The 22,774-nt window shown below is 38.7% G+C and overlaps 1 protein-coding gene across 1 annotated transcript in view; it reads right to left on the bottom strand.

The window, feature by feature from the left end:
- Positions 1–16,659: 16,659 nt before the first annotated feature.
- Positions 16,660–22,774, bottom strand: part of TLL1 (tolloid-like 1) — a 139,334-nt gene continuing 133,219 nt past the window's right edge. The window contains exons 20-21 of the mRNA XM_009893731.1: positions 18,592–18,842; positions 16,660–16,914 (exon numbers count right to left, since the gene is read on the bottom strand). Of these exons, the coding sequence (XP_009892033.1) occupies positions 16,780–16,914; positions 18,592–18,842 (386 nt within the window). The 3' untranslated portion in view covers positions 16,660–16,779. The remainder of the gene's footprint in view (positions 16,915–18,591; positions 18,843–22,774) is intronic.

Genomic DNA, 22,774 nt, shown 5'->3' with positions numbered 1-22,774 from the left:
ATTCCTCTTTCCATACCGGGCACCAACCCTGCAATGTAATCCTAAAGAGGAAAGGTTGTATTTTCACACTGAACTAACAATACCTGGAAAGCAGCAGACAATTCCTCCACCTACTACTTTACATGATAGAAAATCACAATTCATGAGTACAAATTCATTATCCCAGCACGTTAAAGCAAATATAGGTAAGATACAATCATAATCCCTCTAGATATTAAAATTCCTTACCTTGGAGCATCATGCTCAGGTCAGAGGCCTGGACCACAGAAGCAATGTTGTTGGCTTTTACTTTCTTTTGGTAAAAGGTTTTGACTGAAGTTGCTAATTCCCTACATTTCCTTAAGCTACACAGCTACTACCTCAGATGGAAGATAGGATACAATCTCCCTCAGACAGTTTCCTCTTGTGAGAAAAAACCCTTTGGGTCCTTACCCTATGGCCATTCAAATCCTTTCTGTCACTGGGACATGAATTTCTCCTCCTTATTTCCAAATACATCGCTGTAAGTGTTGATTTAGAGAAAGGGTAGGGGTTTGTACCTTCTACTCCCTTCCCTGACACGTTGCTGAGACTTAAGGATGGCTATAGTATAGGAGAACCTGAGTTGTATACGTGCCATGTGCAGAAAGGCAGCAAGAAACCGAAGCAATGCCCAGTAGCCAAATCACATGAAGTCTTGCTTCATTTTTGGCTTTGTATGGCCCCACAACAGTAAGACGGAAAGAGAAGGGAAGCTCAAAGCTGCATCAACCCCATTCACTTCTTGCATCCTGCATAGTATAAGCACCATTCCACTTCTCAGAAAACTAATTACAGCAAGGTAGCCAGTAAACAAAGGCGACATTTGAACAGGGAAGAAGTCCAACCCATTGCAACTGTGTAATGACAACTTCTCACTTCCTCATTAATGATGGAGGACTTTAAACAACCCTACCCCGCTCACTCTTATTCTTCCACATCCCAAAAGGCTCAAGACCACTTCAGCACCCTGTCCACATGTAGCCAATAACACTCCTTTAAAAGCTTATTTAAGGAATTGTAGGGGGATGGGATAGAGGAGGGGAACAGCTCCTTTAAACAAAAGAAAGATTATTGTCTCAGTTAAGAATATCTTTTACTTCGAGTCTACTAATGTATTTATAAGTGCTTCCTGCAAATGACTTGCCATCTTTTTTCCTTTAGGACTTAAAGGTTATACTAGATTTCAGAGATGTCTTACATTGGCTTTGATCTAGGTGTTAAAAATAAGTAGATAAATGGTGCTAAAGTCCTTTAATTCCGGAAGGATGTTGGGTGATAAACTGTAAGGGTCAAATTCTGACCTGCACAACCCCAGAGCAGAACTTCATTACTTCAGCTGTACAGAGAACTAAAAAGACCTGATTTCTTAGTGGTCCCAAGAGACACAATGATTGACAGGCAGATAAATAAGGAACTAGAGTTCTAAGAAATATGGACTATCTTTGAATTCAGAGGAAATGAGAAAAACAGAACGGCTTTTTGCAGTCCAAGTGCAAGCTTAAGAATAAAAGGAATAACAGTAATAAATCTTCAGATTAAATAAATATTTAAGATAGGAGAAAAGTGAATTAGTAAATCATAATATGCTTCAAATTCAGATTAGAAAAGACTTCAGGTAAAAATATGTGTTCTTTGAAAATTGTATTTAAATAATATTGGAGAAAAGATTGACTGCCAGTAAGAGAAATATTTCATTTTTGCTTTTGATGATACTAATGGATAAACAGTATTTTGGCAAAATGAAAAAGTGAACTGATAGGCTTAAACATAGAAAATCAAAGGAAATATTCCTGAAACTTTGCTTGCTAGGAAATAAAATGAAAAAAAAAAAAGAAACAACCCTACCCAAAAAAACCCACATGAATACTTGTTTATTCATTTAGATTTTTCTGCATACATACAAACATATTTGTTTTTCCTTCGATAGCAGCTTTAAAGACAATGTGGAGTGGCAAGAAAGTACATAAAGCAGTTTTTTGTTGGTTGTTTCTCAAAGTAAATTACAAAGGAAAGCTAATGTTGATTTCTTTTATAGTAGATATGACAAATATGGAAATCCAATGGAAGGTATTGTTGCATTTCTTACTGCCATGGATTTCCCAATGATCACATTGTCCCATTTGTATGCACGTCTGTCTATTTTTAGGCAAGATTTGTCTTATGGAGGATTGGCAAAAAATTCAAAATTCCACATGATCTTTTGGTTAATTGTATCACATAAAGAAGTAAAAGGTAATAATATTTCAGCATAAAATGTTGTATCTTTGTTATTTACGTATTTGCAGCACACAGTAACAAGTTATTTAAAATAACCTTGACTTTACTTGTGGGAACAATTCTTTTCCAGTTTTAATTAATACCTTAATATTATCTCTTTTTTTTTATTTATTGTCACATTACAGGTATTTTGGATAGGGTTGTAGGATGAAAAACAGACCTTGGAAAAACAGAGATTGACTGTGGATGTGGCCATTAGGCCCTGCTGTGGTATATAGTAAAAATCCCATGCTCATTAATAGCAATCATCAGTTATATAAATCAGACTAGAACTTAACCATGTTGATCACGTGCTTCCAAATGAATGACACATGGTCCTGGCACAGACCATGAGAAGAGTGCAGTAGTCTGTAGACTTCATAAAATAAGGTAGAAAGAACTAAATCCATTCTGTACAGGAACAAAAATGTGATGATAAAGTTTGTTTTAAATCTGGCAGGCTTTGCCATTCATCCACCTGTCTGAGCCAAAAGCAGTTACAGAAAGGTGATATACGATAGTCTCATCAGAAAAATGGGAAAAAAACCCAGAATTCCTGTCATTTAAAGAAACCTCAATGAAATGCTATTCCCTCTATAAATGACACTGCAGTCTTTGTGAAGTGCACAGCCACAACCACCATTTCCATCTCCCATTTCCCTGGAACACTCCCTTGGTGCAGAATTTCATAATTATTCCTCATGACCTGACTTTGTCAGTCCTCTGGCACTGGAGCTATTCCTTCCAGACTCTGGCAACGGCCAGGCTCTTTGACAGAGCCATAGAGGTACACAGCATTTGATGATGTAGTCTGCTGTCTTTCTGGTCATGATTTAACTGTTCTGGTTCTTTGGTTGCCTGTAGATCTAGTCAAACCAATAAAACATCTTCATACTTTTCTCAGCCTCAGTTATCCTACCATTCATATGTTCTTTACAACTCAAAAGTGCCATATTATGAAACTGTAGGTCCTTTATCTTCTGTTTCCTTCTAGAATTGCTACATTTCTCTCACTCCTGTAATTAATTTTCTGTTTCTAGGTTTGGTATGATTCTCTTTTTCTTACAGAAACCCTGTGAAAGATCCTCTTTTTTAATCCTGTTCTTTATTTCATTTTTGCTTTTTTGTAGTAACTCTCTGGAGATCGAATACTCTGCACATCAAGATATACTGTTTGATTGATCAGTTTGCTTAGAGGAATGTTTGTCTCAGTGGAGATCCCTTTTGGCCCAAACATGCTCTATTTAAGTGGGTAATGTTCAATATATACCCATTTTCTATCACTAGTCTGGAGGTAGGAACTCCAGACCAACAAGCATGAAGGCAGAACTCAGTAGAGAAAGCGGACAATCTCCATGTTCAAAATACAGCCTATGTTGACAGAAACACGAAAGAGTTCTCAGAATTAAACTGAAGTAAACAACTGATGAAGTACAAAGTTACTCCAGAAAAATTTCTTTCTTAAAAAAAAATAATACCGAGCTAGGCACAAGCGAATATTAAAAGTGCACGTCTAATTATATTCATATAGCTTTAGTCAGCTTAAATTACTCATTAAATTCCACAGGGGACAGATTGGCATGTTTATAACACGTTATACTTGTTGAATAACTTTAAAATAATATTATTTCTTTTTGTATATCTATTAACTTTAAGTGGATTTAAAATAGCAGTTCATATCACTTAATTTTAGCTTTTAAAATAAAATGTTTCCTCATAAGAAATTTTCTCCTTCTTGCTAATATCAACTATTAGAAAAAGTCAAGCTAGGCAGACAGGTCTTGTGCTATGATCCAAAGCCAACAAAGTTTGAGCTCTTGAGCTGAAAGGTCTAGTAAAAATTGTCCTTTCCCTTCTTCAAGAAAAACAACAATCTCAGCTGATCCTGACCCTCAAGGTAGGGCATGACGAAAGTGAGGAAGAAAGCATTGAAAGTACATTGAGATAGATCATACAATGGCATTCTAGCATCTTCATATTATCTGTCTGAGCCTTTGTTCTACAAACAAGCTTGTGGGATTGCCCATCTGCAACCTGTACCGCTGTGTTTGCAGAGGCAGAGCCATGCTAGAGAAAGAAATATTAGCTGGTGAGGTACCCTTGAACTGAAATATATTTCTGACCTGTATGAATAGAATGGAAATTTCTACATGTTAATGAAACGAGAGAACTCAGCTAACCAGTGTAAAACTCATTCATATTCAGTCAATCCAACATAACCTCTTCAAAGCACTCACAATTTATTTCAGAGTCCATAAGGGAATAATCAAAAGAAACAATGTCAATACCCATGCCATGCCGCCCACTAAAATTCAGCAGAAATGAGTATAAACAAAGTCTCTCCATTCCTGGTGTCTACTTAAGAGCAGTTAATTACAACTGTCTAGAAAAGATATTTCACTCAAAACAAATTTCCAGTGGGAAAGATGAAACCGAGTTTGAAAAGCATCATGATAAATGTTTTTCTGGGAATGGATTTAATTCAGTCAAGAAATATGACAAAATACAAAGCAAGCAAGGTAACTGTAGCTCTCTTTCAGAACCCTGCTATTCATGCCAGAGATCCGTTTCATTATGCAGTTCTGATGTTATTTTACCATAAATTTTGCTATGAACTCATGTCTGATTTCCAGTGTATTTCTTACACATTTGAATAAATGAAGTAGGAAAGTGAACAACACATTTCTGAAGTATTCCTCAGGTGACTTGTATCAGAACAAAGTATTTAATGAAGTGCCATAACAGGCAACTATAGCCTTCCTTTTTGGAGAGAGATCAAGCACTGAGGATGTTGGCAATAGCGTACATTTTTCGTTTGAACACTATTTCCAGACTATTTTTTCTCTTGAAAACAATCCATCTCACTTAGGATGCAAACAGCTGTTCTTCATTCAACAGCTTCACCCAGACGAAGGGATTTTAAAGGACACATTTGGGATATTTTCTGCAATCTTATAGACATGAAGATCATGACAAAAAGTAAAAATAAAAAAATAAAGATTTCCTCTTGTCTGCAGAAGCAATAACACCACCATATTTAATCACAACCTTTCCTTTTTTCTGTTCTCCCTCAGCAGTTCTGCTCCACAGTTTGAAATCCCATGTAGACATTTTCAGACTCAGGAATTCCTTATGAAGACACATGGTGAAAATTCCAAATAATTTTTAGCAGTGGAAGGTTAGAGATACAAAACTTGGGGTTTTTTTTCTAACTTGCTTTTGCAAGGTCATTTGTTTTCAGATTTTAGATAAAAATAGTGAATATATGGCTTCCCATAGTCAATGGAATATACGCTGTGCTCAAGAAAAGGAAGAGAAGCAATTTCACATGTATAATCTTACTTCTGCCAAGTCTTTTTGTTATCAGTTGATTTTGGTTCTGTGATCCTGAGTATAATGTAAACCAATTTAATCCAACTTAAATTCCTAATTTTCTTTAAATTCTTTCTTTTTCTTAAATTTCTATATTTTCTTTATTGTTCTCAGTGATACCCACCAAATACACCAACCAATCAAGGTTCCTTGGGTAAAAACTAACATACACAGAAATTGCCAACTGTCTCTTCAGGGGGAGAACTAACCACATTGCCTGTCTAACAGTCTGTTCAGGAAGGCCAAGGACACCCTAAGGCCAAAAACCTTCCAATACAAGGCAGGGAGGAGAAGTTGCCTGGATGGCTTAATACACGGTGTACATGCAAGGCGCTTTGCGTTCCAGCCTGGCCCTAGGAGGTTCAGGCTCTCAGAGGGTGTTGCAGCTGCCTGCCATGGTACATCTGGCCCATCCTCCTTTTGTCCCCATCCCTACAGCCTGTAGCCACCACGGCCACAGCGTGGACCACAGCATCCACCAGGCCGAGCACAGGCCTGTGTTCTCACACTGTTATTCTTACTCTATCGTTTTTACTTGGAGTTTCTTTAGGGGCACACACTCATGGTCTGGACAAGTGTAGCCTGTTTTTTTTTATAGATAAACAGACCTAAAAAATACTCTATAGTATTTCAAAGGAATATTCTCTTTTCTTTTCCCAGTAACTTGAGGAAATGGACACCTATAACACTAATTGGTACGTACTATGTATTTGGTTTTTTTTGTGAATTCTGAACAGCTGTAATATGGATGAATTCCAGAGTAAAATCAGTGTATTTCCAAGTTATTGACTGACCACTGAATCTCTGAATTGCCATTTTGTGCAAAATCTGCAAACAAGAATTAGGAAGACCTTGTATCTTTCCTAATGTATATTCTAACTATATTTGCAAATATTTGTTTAGCATTCTGCACATACCATGCCATTCATTTTGCTAATAATGTGTGTACTTCTGTCACTAGTGACATGATTCCAAGTCTTTCTTGATATTGGTTTGACAGAACTAGGAATGAGAGGCTACTGAGTTTGCCTTTCCAAAATTATTTAAAGCACAAATAATGCTCTTCCTAAAATAAAACAAAATCAAAGTCTGTCAGTCTGGGTTTTATTCATAACGCCCTTCTCATTAGAATAAACATTTTCACTACGTTTCCTGAAACGTTCCTCTAGGTATTACTGCACACCAGAAACTATCCTATCTGAAAATTGCCTCAGAGACCTGACATTTAACATCACTCCCCGCCCCCTAGAATCTAACATTCCTTCAGTTCTCCTTGCAATTCTCATACGCATACTTCATTTAAATTAAAGATAACCCTAAAAACAAGTATTGAAAGTTTCCTTCACTTCCTAACAGCACTAGATCTCAATAAAAGCTTGCAGCTTGAAACCATTTTGTTTAATGACTGATACCATGTACGCCTTGAAGTCTTTGCCATCTGTTTTACTAAATGAAAGTTAGCACCCAACCCGTCCTCGAATGTGAAATATTTGTTGTTTAGAAAAGTTTGCAATGTCTAAGTGCAAGATTCTATAGACAGAAAAATTAGCAAAATGTAAATTTAATGGCGCAGTAAAAATACAAGTAAAATTGTTAGAAGAGAAAGGCATCAACAATTTTAAAATATTTTTAAGATAAAAGTGCTGTGTAAAATTTTGTGTTCAATTGGAGAATAATATATTCCTAATGGACATTTTGAATTGTGACTAGATAAAAGTATTTGATACCTTATGGCATTTAATCTGTAACATTCAACTCAAAGATTTCATTGCGTTGAACTACATTTTCACAGGCAAATTCAGAGGAGGATAAAAGTATTGTGAGACATTCTCAACAAAGCTTCCATTGTCCCTATATGTAAACATAACACAAACATGCCATTAGCAATAGAGAATTTAAGAGCCAGATCTTCTGCAAACAAAGTTAAGAGTTGTCCCTCCCTGCCTGCCTCCCTCATCATTAATAGACATTATGGTAGGTCACCACACACTAAGCTCATTTAGTACTCACTAAATTTCCCAGTTGTTAAGATCCTGCTTTATAGCATAAAAATTAAAATCCTTTTAACAATAAAACTGAAGAGCCCATTCTTTAAACAGTTGTAAACTCAGATTAACACTAAGATATTTTTATGTTCCAAGTCAATCTGACCAAGAAAATTCAGGATTTGTCTTTTCTAAAATGCACATTTTAAAAAATATTGTGTTAATGATGCAGCAATCTCAGGGAGACCTCACAATGAAAGGTCAAAATTTATTTACTACTGTGATTATCTAGAAATATTCCAAAGATGTTTTATTCAGTGTCTTCCCAATATCACTGCTTTGCTGACATCATAACAATGAGAATTTTTAAGTAACTAATTACATCAACGGGTAATATTGTCACCTACATATGGTCTTCCTACACAGCATAGACAAGCTTAAGGATTTTACTGATGAAAATTATATCATGATCATCCAAAGAAAGAGCAACAATATAAAAAAGGCAAGCATATTAATATCCCAAGATGTCTCAAAGAAATCAGCTTGCAGCTCTTCAGAACACCAGCTTAGTAAAGGCATCTCAACTACTGTCAGCACCACCTGTATATTAAGATTCTACTTTAGAATTTCGACTAGAAGTATCCAGGTTGTAGATGTAGATCATTATTGTTTTCTAGCTATAGTAATAGAAGTGCTTTTGTCTTCACTAGCTTCAGTTCTTTCAATTACTAAAGTGTATCTTTATTACTATTAAATTAATTGATCAGGTAGCAAATGTTTTGCACAGATTTGAGCACCGAATTTTGTAATGGAAAGCCACCTTTAGGTATTGCTCCTGCTCCATTAGGCAACATTCTATACAATATAGCTCCTGGTATTTGAGAGATGGGACTATCATCCCTGGGAGACTATTCCATCTCTAAGACTGAAAAGGTCTCCTGCCACTCAGCTTAAATATTATATTGTTCAAATTCATTCTTTTACTCCTACATATATTCATGTAACGTACTCTAAACAATTTCACTCTCCTTGGTAGGAATCATGCTGTGGGAGAGCCAAAATGTCCCTCATCCTATCACTACATGCCCTAGTAAAAAGTCCCTCTCCAGCTTTCTTGTAGGCCCCCTTCAGATACTGGAGAGCTGCTATAAGGTCTCCCCGGAGCCTTTCTTCTCCAGTCTGAACAACCCCAACTCACTCAGCCTGTCTTCATACGAGAGGTGCTCCAGCCCTCTGAACATCTTCGTGACCCTCCTCTGGACCCCCTCCAACAGGTCCGTGTCCTTCTTAGGTTGAGGGCTCCAGAGCTGGATGCAATACTCCAGCTGGGGTCTCACCAGAGCAGAGCAGAAGGCCAGAATCACCTCCCTCAACCTGCTGCCCACGCTTGTTTTGATGCAGCCCAGGATACGGTTGGCCTTCTGGGCTGCGAGCGCACATTGCTGGCTCATATTGAGTTTCTCATCAACCAACACCCCCAAGTCCATCTCCTCAGAGCTGTTCTCAATCCATTCCCCACCCAGCCTATATTTGTGCATGGGATTGCCCTGGCCCACATGCAGGACTTTGCGCTTGGCCTTGTTGAACTTCATGAGGTTTACACAGGCTGGTTGAGCATGATTTCCCCTCAGTGAATCCATGTTGACCACTCCCAATAACCTTCTTTTCCTCTACAGGCTTAGAGGTGACAACCAGAACGAGCTGTTCCATCACCTTTTCATGGATGGAGGTGAGGCTGACTGGCCTTTAGTTTCCCACGTCCTCCTTCTTGCCCTTTATGAAGACTCATGTGACATTGGCTTTTATCCAGTCCTCAGGCACCTCTCCTGTTCTCGATGACCTTTCAAAGATGATGGAGAGTGGCTTTGCAATAACATCTGCCAGCTCCCTCAGCACTCATGTGTGCATCCCATCAGGGCCCATGGATTTGTGGGTGTCAAGTTTGCCTAAACGATCTCTAACCCCATCCTCCTTGATCAAGGGAGAGTCTTCTTTTCTCCAGACTCTCTTTCTTACCTCCATGGTCTGAGATTCCTGAGGGCCAGCCTTAGCAGTAAGGGCTGTAGCAAAGGTGGCATTCAGTAACTTTGCCTTCTCTGCATCCTCTCTCACCAGGGTACCCACCTCATTCAGCAGTGAGCCTGCATTTTCCCTAGTCTTCCTTTTGCTACTGATGTACTTGAAGAAGCCCTTCTTATTGTTCTTGACATCCCTTGCCAGGTTTAATTCCAGGTGGGTCCTAGCCTTTCTCATTGCATCCCTGCATACTCTGACAATGTTCCTATATTCCTCCCAAGTGACCGGTCCCTTTTTCCACATTCTGTAAACTTTTTTCTTCCATTTGAATTTTTGCAGAAGCTCCTTGCTCATCCATGCAGGTCTCCCACCTCCTTTGCTTGATTTCTTGCTTCTAGGGATGCACAAATCTTGAGCTTGGAGGAAGTGGTGCTTGAATATTAACCAGATGTCTTGCACCTCCCTTCCTTCTAGAGCCTTTAACCCATGGGATTCCTCCAAGTAGGTCTTCGAAGAAGCCAAAGTCAGCTCTCCTGAATTCCAGGGTTGTAATTCTACTTCTTGCCCTGCTTCTTCCAAGCAGGAACCTGAACTCCACCGTCTCATGGTCCCTGCAGCCAAGGCTACCCCCAACATTCACATCCCCAACTAGTCCTTCTTCGTTTGTCAGCACAAGGTCCAGAGGCAACTTCCCTTCATGTTATTTCACTGTGTGGCCACTTACCTGACACGTGTCCAGAAAGCACAAATTCTAACATTACCGTGGAGTGAGAGAAAGGTCATCAAGCATGCTCTAAAAGACTTTACATTCCTAATGATTATTAGTATTACTCATATTTCAGACGCTGCTACTTCATAGTAAACACTTTCTAACATATATAAGTCAATGAACCTTTCCAGGAGTCCCACCAACACAGGAAGAATTACTACATTGGAAGGTCATTGAAGGAAAAAAACCCCACACCTTACTTTTATACATATATATGTCTTAATCTTGGATTAGGATGAGATTTGGTGGGTTACAAGTAAAACAACATGACAGAAAACAATTGCAGAAGTGGGATCAAAACAGAGAGACCCAAACCTTGCTAGTGTTTCCTTTTACTGCTAACCCAATATATTTTTTGCAACTGCTACAGCTTGCTTCCTTTGTGAACCTAGAATAATAAACCAGTAGAAATGAGAACATTTACTAACAAGGAATAGCTTGCAAAATGCATTTTCCTTTGTTCTTTTTGTTTTAATCTGACTTCATTCACCCCGATTCTATGAAACAATGGTATTAAGAAGCTGCCTGTTATTTATATTAGTTGATGAGATCATTTGGAATAACAAAATATTGCCCCAAGACCTTAGAGCAGCAAAACTTGAGAGTGCTAGAGAGGAAAAAACCCAACCTGTAAAAGCTATAGACCAGTGTTACTCCCTCTCACAAACAAGTAGTTACTCAGGATATGCATCATTACGAACCAAAAGCAAGTCATTCCTTAGGTTGTCTTCAGTTCTCGGCTTGAAAAATTCACTAACCAATGTAATTAATCATTTAACTCTTCCTTCAGGTAAGTGAAAGCAATATGGCATAAAGCATTTTTAATGAATATGAATGATGCATTGAAAAATTAATATATCAGCAACAGTGTTGACTTTGGAGACTACATCTGTATTTTTTTAATGTCAGGTAGTTGCATCTGCAGTATCTTTATATTTCCCTTTTTTAGGCATTTTGTTTGTTCTTGCTCCTCTTTCTTTTTTTGACTGATCAATTAATAATTAAATCATAACAACCAATGATAAAATCAAAATAAGAGTAAGTCCTTAGATAAGTTTGTACCAATCTGTATGATCACATATGTTACTGTGTTAAAAATTATCTCCTCCTTTTTCTCATTTGAACCCAGTTTAAGACCTGATGTCACAGGAAAATTCACCTCTGGTTATCAGTCAGGTTTATTTTAAGAATGAATACTTTCCTAAAATTACATACCTGTATCAGGTCCCTAAACTCCAAGTTCTGTAAAATTTGGCAGAACAGAAACATTTAATTATAAAAGAAATTTCCAGTGTGCCTGAGCAGTGTCCACGCTTTATGTTGGTCCAGCACACAGCTATAGGCTCATTAGTGCAGCACACAACCTGTGAGGTCAACAATTTCCTCCATTATAAAAAAATTAGGTGTGCCACTTGCACCCCTGGCAACACAGCAAAATTGCAAAACTGATTCCCCAGGTGGATAAATCTTCCACCCAATTAATCTAATTTTTTACAGTGGTTCAAAAGGAATCTGTTTTAAATGAAAACGTAATGCTGCAATACTATGTTAAGAATCTGGCTCTCACCCATGTTTAGGTCAACTCATTATTCCATGAGTCTCAGAGCAAAGCAAGATTACGCAAATATGTTGCAGGTGATAACAGAAGGCCAACAAAGAACAGAATATCTGCTGTGTGTACACCTACCTTGCTTTATTCACTTCAGCTAGACTTTCACAGCTATTGTATGAGTTAGCCATTTTAATTGGCTTTCACTGATTATTTTTATTCTTTTTTTTCCTCTTTTTTTTTTTTTTTGGTCTGCTACAGGCTTAAATTCTTCAAGAGCCAGTTAGCCACACAGATCCAGCATATTCCATCAACTTAACACTTCATGCTGAATTTAACAACATTAAAGAATAATACTCAGCACATGTCAGAAGATATTTATGTAGCTGCGAAGAAAAATTTACAGGAAAATTCATTTGAATCCAGGAGCTTACCCACAGCCAAGAAAGTTTGTGTCAAATAGGAAGCGGAATAAGGAAGTATCATCTTCACCCTGCTGGGAGTGTTGCCAGTAAATGCAGTAGTCAACATGGATTCACCAAGGGGAAGTCATGTCTGACTAATCTGATAGCCTTCTATGACAAAGTAACTAGATGGGTGGATGAGGGGAGGGCAGTGGATGTTGTCTACCTTGACTTTGGCAAGGCTTTCGACACTGTCTCCCACATCATCCTCACAGGAAAGCTTAGGAAGTGTGGCTTAGATGAATGGACAGTGAGGTGGATTGAGAACTGGCTTACAGATAGAGCTCAGAGGGTTGTGGTTAGTGGCGCAGAGTCTAGTTGGAGGTTAGTAACAAGTGGTGTCCCTCAGGGGTCAGTACTGGGCCCAGTTTTGTTCAACATATTCATCAATGATCTGGATGAAGGGATAGAGTGTACCATCAGCAAGTTTGCTGATGACACAAAACTGGGAGGAGTGGCTGACACGCCAGAAGGCTGTGCTGCCTTACAGCGTGACCTCGCCAGGCTGGAGAGTTGGGCAGAAAGAAACCTTATGAAGTTCAACAAGGGTAAGTGTAGGGTACTGCACCTGGGGAGGAATAACCCCATGCACCAGTACAGGTTGGGGGCTGACCTCCTGGAGAGCAGCTCTGTGGAGAGGGACCTGGGAGTCCTGGTGGACAACAGGATGACCATGAGCCAGCAATGTGCCCTGGCGGCCAAGAAGGCGAATGGCATCCTGGGGTGCATCAAGAAGAGTGTGGCCAGCAGGTCGAGGGAGGTCATCCTCCCCCTCTACTCTGCCCTGGTGAGACCGCATCTGGAGTACTGTGTCCAGTTCTGGGCTCCCCAGTTCAAGAAAGACAGGGAACTGCTGGAGAGGGTCCAGCAAAGGGCAACAAAGATGATTAGGGGACTGGAGCACCTTTCTTATGAGGAAAGGCTGAGGGACTTGGGTCTCTTTAGTCTAGAGAAAAGAAGATTGAGGGGGGATCTTATTAATACATACAAATACTTAATGCCAGAGAGGTGGTGGGGTCTCCCACTCTGGAGACATTCAAAACCCGCCTGGACGCTCTCCTGTGTAACGTGCTGTAGGTGACCCTGCTCTGGCAGGAGGGTTGGACTAGATGATCTCCAGAGGTCCCTTCCAACCCTAACAATTCTGTGAATTCTGTGAATTCTGTGAATTGTAACTAGGTCTCAAAGATGGATCTCCAGCCCATTGGATTTTATGTCTTGCTTTTTTAACTCCTCAACAGACAAGATCTTTAATCAATGTTGTGAAAAAAATTTCTCCGTTTCAAAGATTTTTTGGGATAACCCACATTGTTATTTACAAATTCATCAGCACAAATGATTTTTTCAGTGTTTTCATATTGTTAGGCTATTTGTAAGGTATAATTACATTAAATGAGGAGTTCACTAATACATGATTTTCATTACATCAGGAAAAACCTCCTAGGACTTGGAAATAACTACATTTTTAATAGCATCTGATAGCACCATGAGGTATTGACTAGGATTGTGGCCAATGCGAAGATATGATCCATATGGTCTATTTATCATCAAGACAATCATTAAGAACACCTTCCTCATTTTCACCACTCTTAAGCATATGGGATCTACAAAGGCATAAGCAATTAGAGAAATAAAATTAAACTTTGTATTCAAAGTTATGGCAACTCTCTTCTGACTTCTGCATATGCCACATGAAATAAACCCAGACATACTGTGCTCAAAAGCGATATTTTGATATCTGCAAAGAATCACCTTCCACAGAGTTCTGGAAATATGCTATATGGTGGTTTTGCCCTCAGCTTGCCCAGTCTAACCTTCTTCCCCAACTACTCCAGTTGCACTATTTAATATAGGACTGTAGGATTTATACACAGTGGCCTGTATGAATCAACAACAACAAAAAAAACTCTTAAAAAATCTTGACTCAATCCTCTGGTTGTTAAAGTAATCACGAGGGGAATAGAAAAGCCAAATTTTTAGAAAAGGAAGACTTAAAATATTTTGTTTAGCAAATAGAATGGAGATAATATTAAGAGGAGACTGGAACAAAAAAGTGGAAAAAAGGTACCGTGGAAATTTGTTCCTGCTCCCAGCCTCAGACTTTCCCAACGCCTTTTGACTATCTATGCCAGGGAGACACTGCTGCTGCTTGCTTTTCCTCTCCGAATTCAAGCATTGGCATTCCGCCTGGCTGATAAAGTATGTCTCAAGGTTAAGAATACTTTTTCTTTCTTTTTAACTATAGTAATATTTCTGCCTGAATTTTGTAGTAAAAGACCTTGGAGAAAATGTTTGCAGTTAACTTCTTGTGCAAGCACCCTGAAAAATGAACCAAAACAACAGTGGAGCAATATTATAAAAATACAGAAATTATTCAGGTTTTGAACTTCACACATAAACTGTCTGGAAAGGAAAACGGTAATATATGAGCAGCAATAGTACTTTTAAAACAACCAAAGACACCTATACAGACATTTGGGTTTTATTTTTATAAAAAAAGATCAGATTTATTAGTGCCAATGTATGTTCATAGTAAGGTAACAGAAACTAAGCTAATCTGAGTAGCAACTTACATCAAAGGATATCAAAATAATATTTCTGTTAAGTGAAACATAATAGTTCGTTTAAACTTGATTCTTGCCAACTAGAAGTCCTTGTTATCTGTCTATGAAGCCTTTAAAGAAAAGTTGCTACAGTCAAACAGGGTCCTGACAGAACTTGGCACATAAAGAAACAATTCAATTTTCACCCATACAATACCTCTCACTCCCCTGGAGCACTCATTCATACAATACTTACATAATGCATATACATTATGACTAAAGCCATGTATGGCCTAAAGCACATAGAATATCTCAGTTCTACACGTAACATATCTCTACATCAAAAGCAGGTCACTGTATTTACAGCAGATGATCTTGCTCTGCAGATGGGGCTTTCACTTGAAGATCCTTTTGTTAGCGTATGCTAAGATGTCCAAGTCGTCGAATTATTTATCAAATTAGAGGTGTATCTACAGGAAGATCTGTCTGACTGTGTGCGAGGATTCTAAGGCAATAGTAGTAGTTGTTCCACAGGACTAGCACTGCCGTCGCAACCCGCTCTCCCTTGGAGCAGTAAAGCCTTCCTTCTCCAGATGCAGCCAGGCGTAGTGAGACATTCATGATCTGCAAGCTGTTGGCTCAAAAGTCTAAAACTTCTTGGTTTGTTTTTGTTTTTAATGTTCATGGAATAGCACCATAGGAATTCACTCTCGATAACAAACAAATCCTGGGTCTATTGTTTTGTTTTGCTTTTTTTGCCATCACAGATACTCTTACTCCCAGAAAAAAAAAAAAAAAACACCCTCTTTGGGATACTACTGCAGCTTCATTTCTGATTAGCTAAACCAGACATTAGCTAATTCGCAAAGAGGTCTGAAGAAATAAAGCTTAGTAGTGGTTCTAAATGTACTGCTAAAAACAAATTCAGTAGGAGGAGTTTCCGATGATCCTTGACTATTTCTGTTTCTCATGGATACAGATTTTGATTGGGGACAGGTTTTCACCTCAGTCTGTTTCTATGTTCAGTGCAAAATAAGAGCACATCATCAGAGATAGCTTACTTAGCCAGTAAAACAAACATTTTCAGATGTTTACACTGTTTAAATTCAGTCAACTAGTGATTGGTCAACTAGTGAGGACCGATGTAACAGTTCAGACTTTTCAGTCATTAGTAAAACAAAATACTCTAAAGATCAGTTATGTTTCAGAAGGAGGATTTTCCAGTTTCAAAACACTGATAACCTGATATGACAGACGAATTTGTAAAAAATACAGAACAATGCAGGAAGACCTTCCCACTTCATATCTTCTTTGAAGTCCTTCTACACAATGTATGCAGGATACAAAGTCAAAGCGACTAGATATAAGGACAGTATTTTGAGTGTGTGACCTGAAAGAGCTTTTTTTTCCTCCTGGACACCATACAATTGTCAGAAGGAAGAACAGTCTACAGGGTCACTTCCCCTGAACGCAACTGATTGAATCTGCACGCATCTATGACAAATGTCAAACCATGAACAAAAACTTTTATATTCTCCCTGCATGCAAAGTCCTTTCACAAGCTTTGCAGAGACAGTCAAGTATGGATCCCGCACATCATCATCTTGTCTATTCCACTGGGATAGGTGATTTGTTTTTTTAATTTTATTTCAGTCTCTGGTCTTACAAGTCGTCATTTCAACTGAATTCATATAAAACATTTGTGCTAATAACTTCAGTTTAAAAAAAAAAGACATGCCTTCCTTCCCTTCCACTGTGCGTTCATTCTTCCTCTCTCTCCTTTTCTGGCATAGAGGTTCTTGTGTTATTTTTTGGTGCGCACACTATCTGGGTATTTTATACTTCTGTATCGTATATGAAATCCTTTCTTGTTGATTGTATCATCAGTGTGAAAGTGAAGTAAAAGAGCTTCCCCTGCTGAATAAATTTCTTCTGGTGGCTAAAATAAATGAATAAACAAACAAATCATCCGTCCATTCTGCGCATTTATACCCTTCATTCACTTTTCTTTTTTTCTTACAGGTATTTCTCTTCTGTATTCAATTTGTACTGAGTATCTCTACAATCTTTTCTTATGAGACAAAGAGAACAAAGCTTCTTGTTCTTTTGTCCTTCCCAGATGTCTTCTGTAGTTCTTCTGGAGTCATATAAGTTACTAGGCAGGACTATACACAATATTCTAAATTTAGATAAACAAATGGCTTCAGTACGTATTTTCCATCTTATTCTTCATAGCCCTTATGATGGCCTGTTTTATTACTGAAGCACATTGATCAGAAGTACGAGCTGAACGCCCAAGTCCTTTTACTAATTTGAGAAGGTGGTAATGTATACTAACACTGCCCTTTTCCCAGTTCAGCTTGGATTATTTTGCTTTCAATAGCTTTTCTATTTAATTCCATCTCTCCTGCTTGCTTTGGAATGGCCTCTGAAGCAATTCATCCATATCTTACCAGAACCAAACCAAACCAACAACAAAAAAACCCAACCACCCTACCTACCGCCACCTCTTGCCCCTTCCCTGCCCCCCCAAAAAAGGGAAAAAAAAACAAAAAAAAACCAGGGTGAGGTTGGGCCATTCTACAGTTCGCTGCCTTCCTACTTGTAGGAAATAGGGCAACTTGCAAAGAAAAGCATTGTTTTGCATAAATGAGTAGATGCTGGGCTCAGTTGCAGCATTTTCCTGAGAATATATTGCCTACAGTTCAGTGGTAACACCTTTCCTGCATTTTTAAATGTTCATAAAACGCCCAAAAAGGATTTAAGCCATCTTACAGGTAACTTGTCTGAATGGCTGAGATGTTTGATCCAGCACTGTGGCTCAATCCAAAGTGTCACACAGTTAATTAAGAGCTCCTACTATCTCATGTAGAGCCTTTCAAACCTTTTATCTAGGCAAACAGTGTATGTACGAAAGTGTCCTTGCATTTGCACACATATAAACAAATGATGAAGGCTTGTGGAATCATTGCACCCGCTTTCTCAAGGCAGGCAGCCAACAGAACAATGTAAGTCTAAAAGGAGAAATAGGATACATCCTTTTCAGGATGTCACCCGGCCAATCTCCAGTTAAAATGTGTCAGAGATGCGTTTGAGGTGACTGGGCTTTCTTAAGGCCCATATTAATCACACAGTTTAGGAGCATTTTTTCCTAAAATCAGACTTAAGTAGTAGATAAGCATGTTATAAATGCTTCCCAAGCTCCCCTACCCTTGCAAAATGTGGCTTCTTCATTCAAACTGAAAAAATTTTGATGTGGTAATATTCAACACCAGTGCCTTTCTCTCTCTGTAAGGGAAAATGCTGTTAACTTTTTCTGGGGTGCTGTTAAACACTCCACTGTCTGCTACCTAAATCTTAACATAAAACTACAACACTTTCTTCAAAAACTAGAAAAGAATATTTATTGTTGAAAATATGTCAAGGGAATGCTTCTCCCACAAGTATGCAAATTTATATTAAAAAAGAATATCTAAAGCAGATAATCTAGTACCTGCATTATAAGGCATAGTAACTGAACCTCATCCCTTCTTGTCCCTTCACTTCCTCTGCCCTGTCTTTCTTTTTCTTTTTGTTGCAGAAATAAAAATAAAAACGTTAGTACCTGGTTACTTACCCCAGATCCACAAAATCGACCGAGCCTCACAGCTGTCTTATCGTGACCATCAAAGAGCTCCACATAATCGTAACCACAGTCTGCCTCTTCTTCAACCTCAAAAGTCTGAAACATTAACTCGACTCGATAGCCGCGCTCTGCCACCAGGAGCCAGTCGCAGTCTGCCTGAACTGGGTAGTTGTTATCACCAAACTGAGCATGCGAGTACAGATCTTTGGGCTTGGTTTCAGCTTTCAGTCGACCGCCACACTCTAAACAGAGGGGGGGGAAAAAGAAAAAGGATGAAGAAGCTTATTCAGTGCAACTTAGCATTTTCTTTTTATAGATACAGAGCCTTATTCAGGCTGAGTGCATTTTTATGCCACAAGCAGGTCAATCAAACAAGGTGTAGAGTGAAGTACTACCCAATATCAATACAAATCCATCATTCTGAGTTTTCCCTATATAAACTCTGTTTTATAACTACAGAAATTTGAGCATATTTCATAATTTTCAAGTGAAAGACCAAAAGGCAGGGAACACCAAAGTTGTAAGGAATGTGGTTTGAGAGGTAGCACATTCTTCAGGTAGTCACTTGAAGGTTCCTGTGGCCATCAAGGCAAGTGCTGTAAGTGGGGCAACCACATTTCAGTGGTGACAGCCTTTCCACATGGATTGTGGATTCCACTGTTTCCAAGTGGCAGGGGAGGATCGGCTCTCACATACGTGTAGCTAGTGATCACGTGCAAAAGTCTTGTGTTTCACAAGAGTGTCAGCTTTAACCATCATGCAGTGCCTTGAGAGCCAGCTCAATACTAAACCCCACTGCCAAGCTCACTAGCTTGTTTGCTGCATAGTTCATGGACAGGAACAGGTCTTTCTCTGCAAAAGATTGTGGCCAGAAGAAAGCAGTTACTACCAGAGAAAGTCTTGTACCTGAAAGCCTGCTCTTGAAGCGAGTCCTGAGCTAGAGATCCTTGCCCTATGCTAAAGCAGTATTTTCAGTGTAAGTCTCTATTTGTACACAGCAGTAAAATGTATGTGTTGCTTTAGAGCTTATTTATAACTGCTCAAAAAGTTTGTAATTTAAATATAAATTAACTTTCCTGTATAGTCCAATAAGCTGTTCATTAGCCAGTTTGTTGAAGGTGAACAGAAATTGCTGAAAGTGAGCTGAACAAAAAAAAAAAACCACGCCAAAACCCAGCAAGCCAGCAGCTAGTGCTTTATCCTTTATAAATATTTTCAGCAGCTATAATTAAAACTAATAATCTATCCTAAATAGCCAGTGAATTCAGTTTCTCCAGTAACTTAAACATGGAGGTGTTATGCATTTGTCAATTAAAAGTTCTATTACAATGCAACCAACAACAGACGGAAAATTGTACTTAAAAAGAAAAAATGCATTGTTTATTATGTTTCCAAGAAATGGGTGGAGGCTTTTTTCTTTACAGCTACAAAGATTTCAATGAAAACAGCATAATTTGATCTGGTTTCTCATCAAGAACAATTCATCCCTTACAGCACCCATAAAAAACACCAGCTGCAAATGAGCCTGAACCAAAACCTGAGACTCACAAGTCTAAACTCAATTTTTACAAATAAATGAACAGATAATTCTATCTGCATTTTAATCAAACGTAGCTATTATAAATTGATCATTTTATAACAACCTGAAACAAATTGCAAGATTCAATCATTTCTAAGCTTTGGTAAATTGATAGTTTGAATTTGACTTCAGTGGACTCTGCCCACACTAAACATGACCAATTGCAATGTCATATTGTGAGGAGTCACATTTCAGCTGGGAATTAATGACAGTAATGAGCAAATCCTTATTTTTAAAAAAAGTGGTGTTTATTCTTAATAGGAAAATGAAGCAATCAAAGGAGGAAATACAAATTATGTAAGTAATCCATTATGCATGATCTATTGTTCAATTTGAAATTTCAATATTTTTTTTTCTTTTAAAGAACTGATAAGAGCACATGATAAAGAAAATTTGTCAAATTAGGTAGTTCAAACAGATATTTCTCATTGATATTCTAATTTACTGATTTTTTCCCCTTTTTTCCCCTATTCTTGATTTCAATTACTACTTTGCTTTTTTTTTTTTTTTTGGACTGGACTGTTGCCAACAGTAAGAACATCTCCCTGCTGCAGACAAAGAACAGCTGCTAAGGAGAAAACATTTAATGAACTGTCTGCATTGTTTCCCTCTGCTTGCTACAGTGGACAGGAGTTCAAAGGAAAGTTGTAGCCATACTAGCCACAGCAGAAAATGACAACTCCCTTTCCTCTGCCCTTCTCCCATGGTTTATAGCCTTATATTTTAGGATAAGGTACGGATTTTAGAAATTACAAGTTCAAATTTTCAATTCCTTAAGGACTGAGTTGTAGTTTCAAAAGCCTACATCCAGCCTGCATGATGCAGCGCTGCATTAGGATGTGTGGGACGGGCTGTGATGGGTCTGCACGGAAGAGAGCAGTGCCACGCAGCAGCACTTGCTTAGCGTTGGTACCAGAGCTAACCGAGCTGCACCAACCATCGTGCTTCCATTGTGCTGGGTCTGCTCTGCGGTAGGTACGACGTACACATCTGTCAGTAAAGAAATAGGTCTGACTTGTAAAATGCTGTTGGTCTGACAGCTTTAGGTGAAAGACTTTTTTCCAGACCAGGTAAGGAATAAAAAAATCCTTTCTTGTTTCCTGGCCTCTCTAGAGGCTTTGAGGCTTCTTACAAATGAGCAAAGCAAGCAGTAGTGTCTTGACTGTTTAAGGCTGGACAGATGAGAAAAGCTACGACCCACACTATCTGAACTAGTGAAACAAGATAATAAATTTGAATCAGCATTGCCTTAATGAATTATTATAGTCATTTTCGAAGTGACACAGGATCCTAAACTGAGTGACATCTGAGATGCCCAGACCACCAGGAAACATCTGGAAATTTCCCAGACATTGTCTTGTTTTTTTCCTTTTACAGCTCTTAAGAACAAGTTTTTCTACAGTTACATGGTTTTATTCCAGGCTTTCTTAAGCCCAGTCACCGCGTCAATTCACTTTCACTGGAAGATCTTTACTTCCCAAGCTAAAACAAATAAATATACACACATACCAATATGGGATATATAATTCCTTTTAAATTGTACCATGAGTCAGAGCTACTTTTTTGCTTGCTACCTGATCCCTCTCCTTGCAAGAGTCACTACTCTGGAACATCTTCATGATGTACATCATGGATGTTGCTACTTCATTACTTGCTGCTAAGCAAGATTTGGGGGTAGGAGAGGAGACTAAAAAATGGAGGTTGACATTGACGTTAGAGACATCCACCCAGGGTTGACAAATAGGAACAGGACCTACAGCAGACCTGCAACCTCCTGCAGCAGTGGCTGGAGGCCAGGCGCCATAAATGAGGCCATTCAGAAGGGAACCAGATGCCTGTGTTAGGGCAACAAAATCACTCCCTAACCAACGATGGTTAATGTTCTGTCAGGAGCATTTTTGTAAGTTCCTTCTGAATGGGTTATGCCTTTTCTGAGAGGGAAAATATAACAGAATCTCTGTGTTACACTTTAAAACCAGCATTTTATAAGTTTTGCTACACCTGGGGAAGTCTTTCTATCCAATCTATTTTTTTGAAACTATTTATTGTCCCTCCTGCTTCAGTTTTATCCTGTTTTTCAAAATATTCAATAGAAATTTGGTATTTGGATAGTATTTCAAGCCAAAAAGTGTCACAGAAAGGAAATCAACATCATCATCAGGATCAACTAGAATAAGAGGCCATTAAATCATGAAGATGACAGGAATACAGCAGAGCAGACACCTTTGGGCATTAGGACCCAGTTACTCTTTCTCTGCTGTTATAGTGCACAGGTCCTACCACTGAGTGAGTTCTGCCCAGAGGTCAGAAACGAAGGGAGAAGGTTCCTTGTCTCTCCCTGTCTGTCTGCACAGCTATGCAGGACTGAGCACAACCTTGCCTACTTCCATTGCATACTGCCAATTATTATTTGCTAGAAAAAAATCAAACAAGGAAATACAATCCACTGTCTATACACCTGTTAGATATCTATTCATTCACATGTGTGTCCAAAGCACAGAGGTAAAATTCCCACAGCGAATCTGAGTTTGACTCAACACTGCGGGAAAAGGCTGCAAGGTCCAAGTCGTCTCTCACTCAAACAGTACCCAAAGC

Source organism: Charadrius vociferus, unplaced genomic scaffold (assembly GCF_000708025.1).
Source record: "Charadrius vociferus isolate BGI_N301 unplaced genomic scaffold, ASM70802v2 scaffold59, whole genome shotgun sequence".
Lineage (NCBI taxonomy): Eukaryota > Metazoa > Chordata > Aves > Charadriiformes > Charadriidae > Charadrius > Charadrius vociferus.
The sequence above is the reverse complement of the archived record's forward strand: the minus strand, read 5'-3'. Positions and strand labels throughout refer to the sequence as shown.